Here is an 18453-nt window from a genome sequence, read left to right as displayed (position 1 = left end):
CATCTGCAAATCTGTGTACATGATCAATAAACTTTGATTTGTTGCTTATACATTGCTTTTACATTCAGGGAAAAAAATAACATCTTATTAAAATATGTCTATCTTTTGCCTATAAGTTGCATCTTTCCATGCCATACTTTTTCCCATTTTACTTATTTTCATTAGACTACCATTCAGGTTCCTGGCTAATGTCTATGGTCCCTGCAGGTTCTGCGCGCCTTCGCCTCGTGTCCCGTGCCCCTTATTCATGCGCGCTCCCGTATAGGGACAGTGCTTCTCTGTGGAGGGATCGCTCAAATGTGAAAGACTGGACCAGCGGACAGGATGGCCGTGGCTAAAACGACGTGCTAATTTTATTTTTCACAGATAATCTTGGGATGCTTTCCTTTAACGACTTCCCTGCATCTTTTGTCTACTGTGCGTGTCAACGGGTTTACATTATCCAGCATGCTTTTCCATAATAATAGCTTGTTATTGCTTTGTTACAGAAGACGGGACTGATGAGGATACTTCCAACAGCAGATGAGCTGTCTGTTTACTAAAGACAACAAACGAACTGTACTAGATCTTGGATAACAAAACTAGTGCCGGGATGTCTTCGATACGGGATGATTATATTGCACCTTGGTGGACTTATTGGCTACACAATTTTCCTCATGTCAACCTGAACTTCCAGCCCATCGATAACACCTTCACCCCCCAGGATCAGAACTACCAGCAGGTTAGTTGTGCAGTCTCATAAACTGTATCCCAAATGGAATCTTATTTATTAGTGCACTACTTTTCACCATCCATAGAGCTCTGGTCAAAACAAGGGTTTAAATAAATATATGTGATGTGTTATTGGATGTGGTCTAAACCCCCAAAATATCTCCTTCCATCAGGATTATCAAATTAACCAATTGCTGAATCTGATCATTTCTGCCAACAGCAGAAGTTTGATAGGCCTATAGGACAGAGGACAGTCTGCAATGCAATGTTTATTTGGAACATTACATTTAATCTGTGTTATTACAAATAATATCATGTCATTTCTGGGCTACTCTATATCTCTCAGCTGACTATTCTCAAATGTCTATTATAAACTGGGTGGTTTGAGCCCTGAATGCTGATTGGCTGACAGCAGTGGTATATCAGACGTATATGACAAAACATTTATTTTAACTGCTCTAATTAAGTTGGTAACCAGTTTATTATAGCAATAAGGCACCTCAGGGGTTTTTGATATATGGCCAATATACCACGGCTAAGAGCTGTGTCCAGGCACTCCGTGTTGTGTCGTGCTAAGGAACAGCCCTTAGCCGTGGTAAATTGGCCATATACCACAGCCCCTCGGGCCTTATTGCTTAAGTATCTTGGTGAAAAAGTTGGTAACCCCCAGCATGTTTCTATGGCTTAATCCCAAATGCCACCCTACTATTCCTATATAGGGCACTACTTAATGAAAGTAATCCTGTGTGAACATCAGACTCAGTATATTTCAAATGTATCTTGCAATCACACATACATAACACAGTTGATGCTTGTAGTTTTTACAATAGTAGAAATCTGTTTAGCTTTTGGCTTGGGTTAAACTACAGAGACCGTGCACATTGTTTCATCAAACCTCTAAATGGCTACTCAAGCCTTGGGATGAGTAATGTTTCAGCTGTAACTTTCCACAAAGACTGGGTTTATTTCAAGGATTCTGTTATTTTCTATAGTGTACAGTCAGTGTAGAGTAGACAGTCTAAAATAGGGACAGACACCATACAGTACTTTTTCAAAGCAGCTATAGTGAGACACCCTCTCTATGTCTGCTGGTTGTAATTAAGTCGTTATTGTGGAACCTTTGCTCTGGGGGTGAACAAGTTTAATGGGAAAGCGTTAGGAAGAAAGAAAGGGATCGTGAGCGAGCAGAGAGGGGGTAGAGAGATGGAGAGAGAAAGAGGGAGAGGAGTTATGTAGGTCCAGTGTGTCTCAGTTGGTAGACGTTTGCAACGTCAGGGTTGTGGGTTCGATTCCTACGGGGCACAAGTACGAACAAATATGGAATCGTATACACTCACTACTGTAAGTTGCTTTGGATAAGAGCGTCTGCTAAAATACCCACAGTGGAAATCAGAAGTTTACCTACACCTTAGCCAAATACATTTAAACTCTGTTTTTCACAATTCCTGACATTTAATCCTAGTAGAAATTCCCTGTTTTAGGTCAGTTAGGATCACCACTTTATTTTAAGAATGTGAAATGTCAGAATAATAGTAGAGAGAATGATTTATTTCAGCTTTTATTTCTATCATCACATTCCCAGTGGGTCAGAAGTTTACGTACACTCAATTAGTCAACTCAGCAAAAAAAGAAACGTCCTCACTGTCAACTGCATTTATTTTCAGCAAACTTAACATGTGTAAATATTTGTATGAACATAACAAGATTCAACAACTGAGACATAAACTGAACAAGTTCCACAGACATGTGACTAACATAAATGGAATAATGTCTCCCTGAACAAAGGGGGGGTCAAAATCAAAAGTAACAGTCAGTATCTGGTGTGGCCTCCTCCTCATGGACAGCACAAGATTTGCCAGTTCTTGCTGTGAGATGTTACCCCACTTTTCCACCAATGCAACTGTAAATTCCCAGACATTTCTGGGGGGAATGGCCCTAGCCCTCACCCTCCAATCCAACAGGTCCAAGATGTGCTCAATGGGATTGAGGTCCGGGCTCTTTGCTGGCCATGGGAGAACACTGACATTCCTGTCTTGCAGGAAATCACGCACAGAACGAGCAGTATGGCTGGTGGCATTGTCATGCTGGAGGGTCATGTCAGGATGAGCCTGCAGGAAGGGAATCAGATGAGGGAGGAGGATGTCTTCCCTGTAATGCATAGCGTTGAGATTGCCTGCAATGACACACTGCCCCAGACCATGACGGACCCTCCACCTCCAAATCGATCCCGCTCCAGAGTGCAGGCCTCGGGGTAAAACTCATTCCTTTGACGATAAATGCGAATCCGACCATCACCCCTGGTGAGACAAAACTGCAACTCGTCAGAGAAGTGCACTTTTTGCCAGTCCTGTCTGGTCCAGCGACGGTGGGTTTGTGCCCATAGGCGACGTTGTAGCCAATGATGTCTGGTGAGGACCTACCTTGCAACAGGCCTACACGCCCTGAGTCCAGCCTCCCTCAGCCTATTGCGGACAGTCTGAGCACTGATGGAGGGATCGTGCGTTACTGGTGTAACTCGGGCAGTTGTTGTTGCCATCCTGTACCTGTCCCGCAGGTGTGATGTTCGGATGTACCGATCCTGTGCAGGTGTTGTTACACGTGGTCTTCCACTGCAAGGACGATCAGCTGTCCGCCCTGTCTCCCTGTAGCGCTGTCTTAGGCGTCTCACAGTACGGACATTGACATTTATTGCCCTGGCCACATCTGCAGTCATCAGGCCTCCTTGCAGCATGCCTAAGGCATATTCACGCAGATGAGCAGGGACCCTGGGCATCTTTCTTTTGGTGTTTTTCAGAGTCAGTAGAAAGGCCTCTTTAGTGTCCTAAGTTTTCATAACTGTGACCTTAATTGCCTACCGTCTGTAAGCGGTTACTGTCTTAATGACCGTTCCACATGTGCATGTTCATTAATTGTTTCTGGTTCATTGAACAAGCATGGGAAACAGTGTTTAAACCCTTTATTTGGATTTTTACGAATTATCTTTGAAAGACAGGGTCCTGAAAAAGGGACGTTTATTTTTTTGCTGAGTTTATTTTTTATTTGGTAGCATTGCCAAAAAATTTTTAACTTGGGTCAAATGTTTCGGGTAGCCTTCCACAAGCTTCCTCCGATAAGTTGGGGGACTTTTGGCCCATTCCTCCTGACAGAGCTGGTGTAACTGAGTCAGGTTTGTCGGCCTCCTTGCTCGCAAACGCTTTTTCAGTTTTGCAGACACATTTTTTTATAGGATTGAGGTCAGGGCTTTGTGATGGCCATTCCAATATCTTGGCTTTGTTGTCCTTAAGCCATTTTGCCACAACTTTGGAAGTATGCTTGGGGTCATTGTCCATTTGGAAGACCCATTTGCTCGTTTTATTATTGTGGATATAGATACTTTTGTACCTGTTTCCTCCAGGATTTTCACAAGGTCCTTTGCTGTTGTTCTGGGATTGATTTGCATTTTTCGCACCAAAGTACGTTCAGCTCTAGGAGACAGAACGCGTCTCCTTCCTGAGCTGTATGACGGCTGCGTGGTCCTATGGTGTTTATACTTGCATACTATTGTTTGTGCAGATGAACGTGGTACCTTCAGGTGTTTGGAAATTGCTCCCAAGGATGAACCAGATTTGTGGAGGTCTACAATTGTTTTTCTGTGGTTTTTGGCTGATTTCTTTTGATTTTCCCATGATGTCAAGCAAAGAGGCACTGAGTTTGAAGGTAGGCCTTGAAATACATCCACAGGTACACCTCCGATTGATTCAAATGATGTCAATTAGCCTATCAGAAGCTTCTAAAGCTATGACGTAATTTTCTGGAATTTTCCAAGCTGTTTAAAGGCACAGTCAACTTAGTGTATGTAAACTTCTGACCCACTGGAATTGTGATACAGTGAATTATAAGGGAAATAATGTGTCTGTAAACAATTGTTGGAAAAATGATTTGTGTCATGCACAAAGTAGATGTCCTAACCGACTTGCCAAAACTATAGTTTGTGAACAAGAAATTTGTGGAGTGGTTGAAAAGTGAGTTTTAATGACTCCAACCTCAGTGTATGTAAACTTCTGACTTCAACTGTATATACAGTGCATTTGGAAATTATTCAGACCCCTTGACTTTTTGCACGTTTTGTTATGTTTCAGCCTTATTCTAAAACGGATACAAAAAAATCCTAGTCAATCTACACACAATACTCCACAATGACAAAGCAAAAACTGGTTTGTTGAAATGTTTGCTAATTTATTACAAATACAAAATGGAAATATCACATTTACATACCTTTTCAAAACCTTTACTCGGTACTTTGTTGAAGCACCTTCTTTGGTATGAAACTACAAGCTTGGCACACCTGTATTTGGGAAAGTTCTCCCATTCTTCTGTGCAGATCCTCTGAAGCTCTGTCAGGTTGGATGGGGAGTGTCGCTGCACAGCTATTTTCAGACCTCTCCAAAGATTTTCACTCAGGTTCAAGTCCGGGCTCTGGCTGGGCCACTCAAGAACATTCAGAAACTTGTCCCATAGCCACTCTTGCATTGTCTTGGCTGTGTCCTTAGGGTTGTTGTCCTGTTGGAAGGTGAACCTTCGGAGCAGATTTTCATCAAGGATCTCTCTGTACTTTGCTCTGTTTGTCTTTACCTCAATCCTGACTAGTCTCCCAGTCCCTGCCGCTGAAATACATCCCCACAGCATGATTCTGCCACCACCATGCTTCACCGTAGGGTTGGTGCCAGGTTTCCTCCAGGTGTGACGCTAGGCATTCAGGCCAAAGAGTTCAATCTTGGTTCCAAACTTCTTCCATTTAAGAATGATGGAGATGGCCTCCCGAGTGGCGCATTGGTCTAAGGCACTGCATCACAGTGCTAGATGTGCCGCTAGAGATTCTGGGTTCAAGTCCAGGCTCTCTCTTAGCTGACTGCGAATGGTAGACCCATGGGGTGGCACACAACTGGCACAGCGTCTTCCAGGTTAGTGGAGGGTTTGGCCGGCAGGGATCTCCTTGTCCTGTTGTGCACTAGCGACTCCTGTGGCGGGCTGGGTGCAGTGCACGCTGACATGGTCTCCAGGTGTACGGTGTTTCCTCTGACACATTGAAGCTCCTGAGGCTGGCTTCCAGGTTAAGTCGGCATTGTGTCAAGAAACAGTGCTGCTTGGTTGGGTTGTGTTTCGGAGGACGCACGGCTCTCTACCTTTGCCTCTCCTGAGTCTGTACAGGAGTTGCCGCGATGAGACAAGACTAACTACAAATTGGGGAGAAAAAGGGGTAAAAAATGTACAAATAAAAGTATGCTGGAGGCCTCTGTGTTCTTGGGGACCTTCAATGCTGCATTCATTTTTTTGGGTACTATTCCATAGGTCTGTGCCTTGACACAATGCTGTCTCTGAGCTTTACAGACAATTCCTTCGACCTCATGGCTCGGGTTTTTGCTCTGACTTGGACTGTCAACTGTGTGACCTTACATAGACAGTTGTGTGCCTGTCCAAATCATGTCCAATCAATTGCATTTATCACAGGTGGACTCCAATCAAGTTGTACAAACATCTCAAGGCTGATCAAAAGAAACAGGATGCACCTGAGTTCAATTTCGAGTCTCATAGCAAAGAGTCTGAATACGTATGTAAATAAGGTATTTCTGTTTTTCATTTGTAATACATTTACTAAAATAAAAAATAAAACTTTTTCACTTCGTCATTATGGGGTATTGTGTGTAGATTGATGAGGAAAAAATAGACAAACATTGGCAGTAGACTGACCTTACTAAAGAGCTCAGTGACTTTCAACGTAGCACTGTCATAGGATGCCACCTATCCAACAAGTAAGTTTGTCAAATTTTTGCCCTGCTAGAGCTGGCCCGGTCAACTGTAAATACTGTTACTGTGAAGTGGAAACGTCTAGGAGGAACAACGGCTCAGCCACAAAGTGGTAGGCCACACAAGCTCACAGATCAGGACAGCTGAGTGTTGTGACACTCCCTACCGAGTTCCAAACTGCCTCTGGAAGCAACGTCAGCACAAGAACTGTTCGTCAGGAGCTTCATGAAATGGGTTTCCATGGCCGATTAGCCGCACACAAGCCTAAGATCACCATGTGCAATGCCAAGCGTCAGCTGGAGTGGTGTAAAGCTCGCCGTATTGGACTCTGGAGCAGTAGGAACGTGTTCTCTGGAGAGATGAATCACCCTTCACCATCTGGCAGTCCGATGGACGAATCTGGGTTTGGCGGATGCCGGAAGAATGCTACCTGCCCCAATGCATAGTGCCAACTGTAAAGTTTGGTGGAGGAGGAATAATGGTCTGGGGCTGTTTTTCATGGTTCGGGCTAGGCCCCTTAGTTCCAGTGAAGGGAAATCTTAACGCTATAGCATACAATGACATTCTGGACGATTCTGTGCTTCCAACTTTGTGGCAACAGTTTGGGGAAGGCCCTTTCCTGTTTCAGAATGACAATGTCCCCGTGCACAAAGCGAGGTCCATACAGAAATGGCTTGTCGAGATCGGTGTGTTAGAACTGGCCTGCACAGAGTCCTGACCTCAACCCCATCGAACACCTTTGGGATGAATTGGAACGGCGATTGCGAGCCAGGCCTAATAGCCCAACATCAGTGCCCGACCTGACTAATGCTCTTGTGGCTGAATGGAAGCAAGTCCCTGCAGCAATGTTCCAGCATCTAGTGGAAAGCCTTCCCAGAAGAGTGGAGGCTGTTATAGCAGCAAAGGGCGGACCAACTCCATATCAATGCTCATGATTTTGGAGTGAGATGTTTGATAAGCAGGTGTCCACATACTTTTGGTCATGTAGTGTACATTTATCCCTATTCATTTCTCCTGAGACCAGATAGACCCACCAACCCTTCCCTTCCGACTCCCACCCTCGCACTGTCAGTGAATCCACAGAGCACTTAACATTAGGAAGGAAATGGCTGTGGTATGAGAGAGAGAGAGAAAGAGAGAGGGGGAGAGAGATGGGGATAGGGAGAGAAACCACTACTCAGGGCACCGAACTGACCGTGGTATGAGTGAGAGCGAGAGGGGGGGAGAGAGTGCTGGTCTCTGTAGCTGTCTGTTTCCATTAGCTGTGACAGCGTGGGGAGAGGGGAAAGTCAGGGCTGCTAGGGGTAGGAGGAGAGAGGATGAAGGATCTCCATGGGAGACCACTGAATCCTGCTGGTATGACCATCAACCACCACCATGCAGCCTGATAGCCCATAGCGAGGGGGGGAACTTTAGAGCACTATGCTACACTAGCCTTCCACACGCACGCGAACATACACACACACACACATACAGACACACAGACAGTACGCTAGCTGGTCACACGCTACTATCTCAATCTATCCCCGTACTAGGCTTCTTGCGTTAATGCTGCAAATTGAAGGCAATAAATTGACACAGTAGTCAGACCATAACATTCCATAAGTTATGGCTCTCATGGGGATTATTGATCACTACAGCTGCTTTGATCATGCTATTACTGGTGATAATCAGTGGAACTGATGGACACTGAAGATCACTAGTCCCTCTTTATTATCCCTTAATGGCAGGTCAGTGACCATATTGAAAGAGAATTGACTCCAATCAGCCTACCAATGCATTGTGGAATCGGTTATGCGCTACTCTATCTGGCACCAAGAGCCGGAGTAAGTCAATAATGTGTCTAAATGTATCCACGTTCAGGCCTCTCTGTACTGTATTGTACTGTATTGTACTGTATTGAATACAGTAGAACTGCTGGTTGGTTGAGGATATGATTCCTTTCTACAGACAGTGCTATGGTGACCGAACAAACTATTAGCCTATTCAATGTAGAAAGCTTAGTGTTAGACGATAAAGAATTCAAATTAGGAAACAAGACTGTATCCAATTCTCTCTACTCAGTTTGAGAAGATATTGCTGTCATTGATCTCTCCACACAGTCAGTCTGTAGAGGGAGGTTATTGAGTGGCTCCCCATGCATGGCTCAGACTCCATGTCAGAATGAGCTGTAATTGGCCAGTTTGAGCAGAGCCAATGTTTGTGAATTCCTCCGGTTGGCTGGTTGGCTGTGGTCCACAGAAGAATGAAGTGGAATTCAAGGGTCACGGTCTTAGTGAGGGCTGCTTTCTTTCTGTTGGGTTTAGTATGTGTGTGTATTATGGAAAGGATTGCTGATTCTCAAGTATGCCTGGCCTGTAGATTCTCACCCTCCATTGGACAGAAAGAACACTGCTGATCATGTGAATCACCTGACCTGAGAAATTAATGAACTGCAGAATGTTCCTCAATGGTAATTTAGCCTAATGCTCTTCGGACAAAAATATTGTTATATTGTTTTAGCATCATGTCTTCTGTTTGGAATGAGTCTTTGGACTTTTGTTGGATGTCTGTGTAGAAGCTAAGGAATTTTAGATAGCTACAATTCATTTGTCTATGTCTTTAGTCATGTGTTAGTCATTTTGGCCTCAGCATGCATTGCGTTTTCTGTAGTAAGATCTGTACTGCTCCTCATCTCACTCTCACCAGAACAAGAAAGGAGGACACAGCCCAAAAAGAGTTCTCACAAAAATAGGTCAGCGCCCTATTTCTCCTCATATCGCATTGCCAGCCTCAGTGTGTGTGTGTGTGTGTGTGTGTGTGTGTGTGTGTGTGTGTGTGTGTGTGTGTGTGTGTGTGTGTGTGTGTGTGTGTGTGTGTGTGTGTGTGTGTGTGTGTGTGTGTGTGTGTGTGTGTGTGTGGGGGGCATCAGAGAGGAATAAATGTCTCATAACAGAGGAGTGGATAGGTCAAAGGTTCCCTATCCATATGATTCATCCACTTCCTTCCCTCTGTGACCCAAAGCTGTTCATGACAGGGAACAGGGATGTGGTGTGGTTTCTGTATGTATTATGCAATTCAATTGGATCAGAGTCTTCACTAGAGGCCCACAACTGAGGCAAGACAAGCAAGTTGTTACTACCATTACATTATTTATTTGTATCTTAGTCTTTTGGCAAATGGTCAGAAACAACAGGTAATAGGCCTAACTCGTAAATAAATAATGTCATTGGTGCTAAATGGCTGCTAATGTACTGTATGGAAACACTTAGGCTTCATCTCATAGGCAAAACGTTGAGTCAGCTGTACAAGCCTACAGCTGTATGTTTATTTCTGCATCCCAAATGGCACCCTATTCCCTATATAGTGCACAAATATTGACCTATGGGTGATATTTGGGTCGTAACCTATCAGTCCATGGAGAGGTTCTTTAGGAGTTGTAATGTTGAGACCCTCCTGGGAGACTGTGATAACACAGGCCAGGGTTGGGCAGCTGTGGTACAGGACACACACAAACACACCAGGACCCTGCAGGGCTGACCACACTGGTGTTCTTCCTTCCTGCTAGCTGACTTTGATGTCATATCCTGCCAGGTGGCCAACACTACTGTATGTAGATTAGACTATCCAAAGATGTGTCCCACTGACTCAATATTTGAGATAGGGGCAAAAAATATACAGTTGACAATATCGCAATATTATTTTTGCACTAGTTTGCTGTATCTGCACCAAAACGGCAGTATTTTTCCTTCATAGCTTGTTTTCCATGTTCTTTTGAAATAGGGGTATCCAATTCATTTTCAGCACTTTTATTTCCATGACTGATCAAAACTAGTTGTCTTATGCTCGCTCTTGTCTCTCTGGAGCAGACATACTGTATAGTGAGCAATATATTTGGAACATCAAATCGCAATAAAATAACATATAGAATCACAATACATATAGAATCGTAAGATACATATTCAGATTCAGAAAGCTTCAATGTCCTCAAAGAGGCAAATCATCTTGCAGCAGTCATAAAACATATAACATCTAAAAATGTAAAATAAATAGCAATGGATATTTACAAACAAATAGGCAGGGTAAGTGCAATTTCATAGTGCAAGTGCTAAGTGCAATTAGTCCAACATTTGTTAAGTTGCAGAATTGCATATTATTTATTTTTTACCTTAGGTAGTCTGTATCTACGTCCAGAGGGAAGGAGCTGGAATTCAGGGTGCAGTGGCTGGGAAGAGTCAACCACTATTTTATTCACCTTATGGAGGGCTCTGCCCAAGTAGAGAGATGACAGTTCTTGCTGTTGCTGCCCCATGATTTTTCCACAAGTCCTGACTACTTTGCCCAATCTATTTTTCTGTGCAACCTTGATATTCCCAAACCAGCAGGTCAAGCAGTAGGACAGAATGCTCTCAATTAATTATTTATAAAAGAGAACCATGATGCTTAGATCAACATTAAAAAAAGTTCAGTTTCTGTAGAAAATACAGTCTCTGTTGGCCATTCTTAAATATAGCGTCAGTACATTGTTCCCAGGACAGTTTGTTGTCAATGACTAGGCCAAGGTATTTGTACTCCTCCACTATTTCAATGGGCTCACCTTTTATCAGTGATGGTGTGTGCATGGTAGCGTTCCTTCCAAAGTCATCACCATGTCTTTTGTTTTTTATGTATTTAATATTAGATGGGATGACTCACACCAGACAGTAAAATCGTATCGGCACCTAAGTATCGTGATAATATCGTATCGCGAAGTCTCTGGCCATTCCCAGCCCTACTCAATATGGTCCATCTTAAGTTATCATTTAGCTCAATTGGACTCTCACTACGTGGTTGTTTTATGCACAGCCGGTTAGAGAGGCGTGCAGATGGCACAGGGCATGGCCCACAGTAGTACTACTACAGACTGTACATGTGGTCATTATGCAACAATATCCCATGTTCAAATGGAAACATTAGTCACCTGTTGGTTTTAACATGTTAAGACCTTATCCAACATTGTTAATAACCCAGGGATGACTAGGAGAGGATCAGACACTCACTGGCCTTTCAACTCCACCCAGTTCACTGAAAAATCCCGCAGATTAGCTCCTCCTGCCATACAGGCCTGCTCTGGGTCTATGGCCCACTGTAGAACATAGTAGCCTGTAGCCATAGATGGGCAGCATCTCTGTGACGTATTTGAAATACGTATCTTTATAGCTGTTCACAATTTTGTGGCCCCCTTTTACCCTATATTGGGATCAAAAGTCTGATGGCACAACGGTGTGATAAGAGTTACTGTAACGTTTGGGCGTCGTGGGTGTGGAGTCAGGCGCAGGAAGCAGAAACGTTCAGTACAGTGCTCTTTATTACGCACCACAAAAGAGAAATTGCCCAAAACAGCAGGGCGTACCAAAACACAAGGTCCCAAAATACAATCCACTACACAGCACACAGTGGAAAAGAACCAACAAGCTCGCACACAGAACAGGCGGGAAGACGGGCTTAAATAGCCCAGCTAATCAACCTAATAGACAACAGGTGCAACAAATTAAGGCAAAACCAACAGAAAAGGAAAAGGGGATCGGTGGCAGCTAGATGGCCGGTGACGACGACCGCCGAGCGCCACCCGAACAGGGAGAGGAGCCACCCTCGGTAGGAGTCGTGACAGTACCCCCCCCCCCCCCCCCGACACCGGCCTCGAGGGCGAGGCGCAGGGCGATCCGGGTGGAGGCGATGGAAATCCCTCAACAGTGACGGATCCAGTATGTCCCCCACCGGCACCCAGCACCTCTCCTCCGGGCCGTACCCCTCCCAGTCCACGAGGTACTGCAGGCCCCTCACCCGGCGTCTCGAGTCCAGAATGGCACGTACTGTATACGCCGTGGACCCCTCGATGTCCAGAGGGGGCGGAGGGACCTCCGGCACCTCACCTTCTTGCAGGGGACCAGCTACCACCAGCCTGAGGAGAGACACATGAAACGAGGGGTTAATACGATAATAAGAAGGGAATTGTAATCTGTAACACACCTCGTTTATTCTCCTCAGGACTTTGAAGGGCCCTACATGCTGCGGACCCAGCTTCTGGCAGGGCAAGCGGAGGGGCAGGTTTCGGGTCGAGAGCCAGACCCTGTCCCCCGGGGCGAATACAGGGGCCTCACTGCGGTGGCGGTCAGCGCTCCTCTTCTGCCGTCCACCTGCTTGCTTAAGGGATTCCTGGACAGCCCTCCAGGTCTCCTTGGAGCGCTGCACCCAATCCTCCTGGCAGTACGACCGCAGAAACCTACCCACCTCCTGGTTCACTCTCTCCACCTGCCCATTGCTCTCGGGGTGATAACCGGAGGTCAAGCTGACCGAGACCCCCAGACGCTCCATAAACACCCTCCACACACGGGACGTGAACTGGGGACCCCGATCAGAGACGATGTCCTCCGGCACCCCGAGCTTCCGCAGTCTGTAGGGCCGTAGGGACACCGGGCAACGGGAGGAGACGGCAGGACTTAGAGAACCGATCCACAACCACCAGAACCTTGGTGTTCCCCTGAGACGGGGGAAGATTGGTAAGGAAGTCCACCAAAGGTGAGACCACGGCCTTTGTGGAACGGGGAGGGGTTGTAACTTCCCTCTAGGAAGGTGCCTAGGAGCCTTACTCTGGGCGCACACCGAACAGGAAGAGACATAGAACCTCACGTCCTTAGCCAAGGTGGGCCACCAGTACTTCCCCCTAAGGCCTCGCACTGTCCTCGCCACCCCAGGATGACCCGACGAGGGTAGTGTATGAGCCCATCGAATCAGTTGATCACGGACACCAAGCGGAACGTACTTACGGCCTGTAGGACAGTTAGAAGGCGCAGGCTCCACCTGTAGCGCCCGCTCAATGTCTGCGTCCACCTCCCATACCACTGGTGCTACCAGCTTAGAGGCTGGAAGGATGGGAGTAGGATCGATGGGCCGATCCTCAGTGTCATAGAGACGGGACAGCGCGTCGGCCTTGGTGTTCATGGAACCTGGTCTAACTGAAATCGGGTGAAGAACATGGCCCACCGTGCCTGACGCGGATTCAGTCTCCTAGCTGCCTGGATATACTCCAGGTTCCGGTGGTCAGTCCAGATGAGAAAAGGGTGTCTAGCCCCCTCAAGCCAGTGTCTCCACACCGTTAGAGCCTTGACCACAGCCAACAGCTCCCGGTCCCCCACATCATAGTTGCGCTTCGCCGGGCTGAGCTTCCTAGAAAAGAAAGCGCAGGGGTGGAGTTTCGGTGGCGTACCCGAGCCCTGGGATAGCACGGCACCCACACCAGCCTCGGAAGCGTCCACCTCCACTATGAACGGTAAAGAGGGGTCCGTGTGCGCCAACACGGGCGCATCAGTGAACAGCGCCTTCAACTGGTTGAAGGCTCTGTCCGCCTCTGTCGACCACTGTAAACGCACCGGCCCCCCCTTCAGCAGTGATGTAATGGGTTACCTGGCCAAAACCCCAGATAAACCTCCGGTAGTAATTGGCAAACCCCAAAAACCGCTGCACTTCCTTCACCGTGGTTGGAGTCGGCCAATTACGCATGGCATTAACGCGGTCACACTCCATCACCACCCCCGAGGTGGAAATGCGATAACCCAGGAAGGAGACGGCTCGTTTGGAGAACTCACACTTCTCAGCCTTGACGTATAGGTCATGCTCCAGCAGTCTACCAAGCACCCTGCGCACCAGGGACACATGCTCGGCACGTGTGGCGTATTAAATCAGGATATCGTCGATATACTCAATCACGCCCTGCCCGTGCAGGTCCCTGAGAATCTCATCCACAAAGGATTGAAAGACGGCTGGAGCATTCTTCAACCCATACGGCATGACGAGGTACTCATAGTGGCCCAATGTGGTACTAAACGCGGTTTTCCACTCGTCTCCCTCCCGAATACGCACCAGATTATACGCGCTCCTGAGATCCAGTTTCGTGAAAAAACGCGCTCCGTGAAATGATTCCACCGCCGTAGCGATGAGAGGTAGCGGGTAACTGAACCCCACTGTGATGGAGGACCCGTTCCTCCATCGATGGTAGAGGGGTGGCGGCTGCTCCTGCTGACTCCATGCTTGAAGGTGCGGACTTCTGTATCGTTTGGGCGTGTCAAGTGGGAAGAGTATCGTATTAAGTGAAATGCTGCAACTATGGAGGTGAACATGCCTCTGAGTTCCTGGAGTGCCCTGTTAGGGTGAAGGAGAATGAGGTGGCAGGGGTTAGGAATGTCCAGCGTGTCTCCTATATGGAGGCGGTGAGAAGATTGGAAGGAACTAGTGGCAGGGAAGAAACAATGGTAGTAGAGCCACCATGACTAGCGAAGGGTTCTCATCCATTGAGGGATAGTGAAATGCTACATGTTAAAAATGTGGACTTTGTATTATTTATTGCAATGGTCATAAACTGTACAGCACAATCGGAGAAGAAGTCTAAGAAAATTGGAATCATTGTGAATGCCGCTGAACGTTTTTTGGGTCTTCGTGATTTCACAGCCGAGGCCGTGCAATAAATCCTGTCGGTGAATGTACCGCCATCACAGGCCCCTGAGGTAGGGATGGATGTATTTTGGAGTGGACTGTGATTGAAGAAGTGGGATGGGTTTTCTTAGTTGACGTGTTTAATTTTGTATGATGTAATTTCCACCTTTTCCCGCAATGTTTTTTTTGTTTCTTATTCAATATCCAGTCCAGCTGGTGGTGGTAATGCACCATTAACATTGGATGCCAACCGCCGTTAAACCCCATCGAAGAAGAAGAAGTTCTGCTACTTCATTTCTACTGCTTGCAAGCTTCCTTTTTTATTTTTTTATTTCGAGATTTGCTACATACAATTATGTCTATGTCTCTGTCCAGTTTCGAGGAGCGTCTGTCCAAACTGGTGAGACATACTGTACGAGAACTTTTACAACCCTTCGATGCGGTTGTATTCAGAGAAGCACCCAAAAGAAAACAGCTAAAGGGAGATATCACGGATATCACGAAATTTGAACATCGATACTGACATGAAAGAAATATGGCAAAAGATTTGGAACCGGTATGTTCGCAATCTGAAAAGGGTGAAGGAGACGAGGAATGGGGCTGCCTCTGGTGTGTGTCCAACAAAAGTCATCTAAAATAAATCAAATCAAAATCAAATCCAATTTTATTGGTCACATACACGTAATTAGCAGATGTTATTGCGGGTGTAGCGAAATGCTTGTGTTTCTAGCTCCAACAGTGCAGTAATATTTAACAAGTACTATCTAACAATTTCACAACAATACACACAAATCTAAAGTAAAGGAATGGAATTAAGAATATATAAATATTTGGACGAGCAATGTCAGAGCAGCATAGACTAAGATACAGTAGAATAGTATAGAATACAGTATATACATATGAGATGAGTAATGTAGAATAGAATACAGTATATACATATGAGTTAAGTAATGCAAGATATGTAAACATTATTAAAGTGACTAGTGTTCCATTATTAAAGTGGCCAGTGATTTAAAGTCTATGTGCTAGTGATGGTTATGTAACAGTCTGATGACCAGTCTACGTTTTTACTGGCTATAAAAGCAGAGTCATTACTGAATTAAGTAATGTAACAAATCCAACATTAAACCTTGTAAACAATTCATTTAGACCCAGCGTTTATTTGAAACAGGTGTTTATTTTCTGAAATGTGTGCCGTTGCCCAGCTATTAAAGAGACTCTGCTATTTGAGACTCTATGTTTAATTGAAGTTTTACGGTATTTTCTTTATGCGGATTCTAGAGTATTCGCATGAACATCTGTTACCAATTGGTTGGAATCCTAGCTACTATCTAGCGTTTATACTGGTGATTGCTGGTTCTCAAAGATTATAGTAGAAAAATATATATAGGTCCATTATCTTTTCTACATACTTTATATCTGGTTTAAGTCATTGAAGGTTTTTTTTTTACACTGTTTGGACTTCAATTTCAATGGCATAAAAATCCCTGGAATGGACAGAGCCTCTAATCTGGTTTAACCAGGCAAAAATACATATGGAATGAATGCAGCCTCTAATCTGGTTTAACCAGGCTAGAATACATATGGAATTAACGCAGCCTCTAATCTGGTTTAACCAGGCTAGAATATGTGGAATGACCGCAGCCTCTAATCTGGTTTAACCAGGCTAGAATACGTGTGCTGACTGTTTTCTATAACCCCTTCCACATAGCCTAATTGTAGAGAACTTGGTTTAATTTGACCCCGGGGCTTGGTGAAGACTCTCAGATAGCCAGCCAGGCTGAAAGAAGAATCGTTTGCATCGACACAAAAGATGTCTGCCGACCACGTCTAGCCGTCCAATCTCAGTTGTACGCCACAGACACGTGTTTCTATAAAAAGCACTTTAAGAGGCCGCTCACACGTTCTATAAGTGTGCCGTGGCTGCGTGGAGTGATATAGGCCGAATGAGCAGACGTTCAGTTATGCACTTACGCACTACTAGTACACACACATACACCGATTTTTCTGCTTTATGGCTTTGCCTACAGAGACTCCTTGGGAATAATGTTCCGCTTCAGTGCCTGCAAACAATCCCTTCCTCCAGACCTCCTCCTTTCTGTTGTCCTCATCCCTCCTTCCTCCCTCCTTCGCTACCTCCTTCATCTGTTTATCAGTGGTTCTCTCATCTCTGCCTCTCCCCCCATCTTATATAGATGAAGAACCACTGTGTGTGAGCCATTGAAATAAACAACATGGTGTTGATTCAACAGCAGACGTACTACGATATGGGACATGAGTATTCTTGTGGCTGGAGTTATGAGGGAAAAGCATGTGGGGTGTTTCTCCTTCCTTCCCATCCAATGTAGAGATGAAATCGAATATCTACAGTGCATTTCAAAAGTATTCAGACCCCTTCCCTTTTTCCACATTTTGTTATGTTAAACTGAGCAAGGCCTCGGTCAGGAAGGTGACAAAGACCCGATGGTCACTCTGACAGAGCCCCAGAGTTCCTCTGTAGAGATGGGAGAACCTTCCAGCAGGACAACCATCTTTGCGGCACTCTACCAATCAGGCCTTTATGATAGAGTGGCCAGACGGAAGCCAATCCTCAGTATAAGGCACATGACAGCCCACTTGGAGTTTGCCAAAAGGCACCTAAAGGACTCTCATACCATGAGAACCAAGATTCTCTGCTTTGATGAAATCAAGAGTGAACTCTCTTTTTTCTTATTGCCATTCCTCACATCTGGAGTAAACCTGGCACCATCCCTACGGTGAAGCATGGTGGTGGCAGCATCATGCTGTGGGGATGTTTTTCAGAGGCAGGGACTGGGAGATCGAGGCAAAGGATCGAGGCAAAGATGAACAGAGAAAAGTACAGAGATCCTTGATGAAAACCCGCTCCAGAGCGCTCAGGAACTCAGACTGGGGCGAAGGTTCACCTTCCAACAGGACAATGACCCTAAGCACACAGCCAAGACAATGCAGGAGTGGCTTCGGGACAAGTCTCTGAATGTCTTTGAGTGGCCCAGCCAGAGCCCAGAGTCATTTGAAACATTTTCACTCAATTGCTGAGATTTTCTCTGGCTCGTGTGATGGGGTTGGGCTGGGAAATGGGACAGTGGTCAGGGTTTAAAACTATGACTCTACTGTTTTGGAACTACATTTGACCTGTCTATCCTCCTGGGAAAAAGAAGAACTGACCGCTGCTAGTTTTGGCCTGGCGGTTTAGGTCTAAGCATGGTTTGTCTGAAGTATGACCATTCTATTCTCTCAAGTTGCTCTTGTTGGCTTGTCTGTCTGTTTGTTTGTTTGTTTCGCTGTCGATAAAGTGGATTCTGCCTCTGGGTATGAGTTTAGATTGTTAATGTTCCTTGTTTCTGTGGGGTCTGTCTCTCCCTGAGGTTTCAAACTGTGGCGAGGTTAGCTATAAGGGCCCGCAGATGGATGATAGGATCGTTAAATTAAATACATTTTTATATCAGGAAAATAACTTCCCACAAGTCCACTTGCCATATGTGTAATGCG

At 45.6% G+C, this 18453-nt stretch overlaps 1 protein-coding gene across 2 annotated transcripts in view; it reads left to right on the top strand.

The window, feature by feature from the left end:
• Positions 1–262: 262 nt before the first annotated feature.
• ttyh2 (tweety family member 2) overlaps positions 263–18453 on the top strand; it is a 116741-nt gene continuing 98550 nt past the window's right edge. The window contains exon 1 of one of the 2 annotated variants that reach the window (XM_014179816.3): positions 263–721. In XM_014179816.3, coding sequence (XP_014035291.1) covers positions 593–721 — 129 coding nt within the window. In that variant the 5' untranslated portion in view covers positions 263–592. The remainder of the gene's footprint in view (positions 722–18453) is intronic. The other variant, XM_014179817.3, reaches the window with a different exon arrangement.

This window comes from Salmo salar, chromosome 28 (assembly GCF_965601325.2).
Source record: "Salmo salar chromosome 28, fSalSal1, whole genome shotgun sequence".
Taxonomy (NCBI): Eukaryota; Metazoa; Chordata; class Actinopteri; order Salmoniformes; family Salmonidae; genus Salmo; species Salmo salar.
Note: the sequence above shows the minus strand (reverse complement) of the source record. Positions and strands in the feature narration are given on the sequence as shown.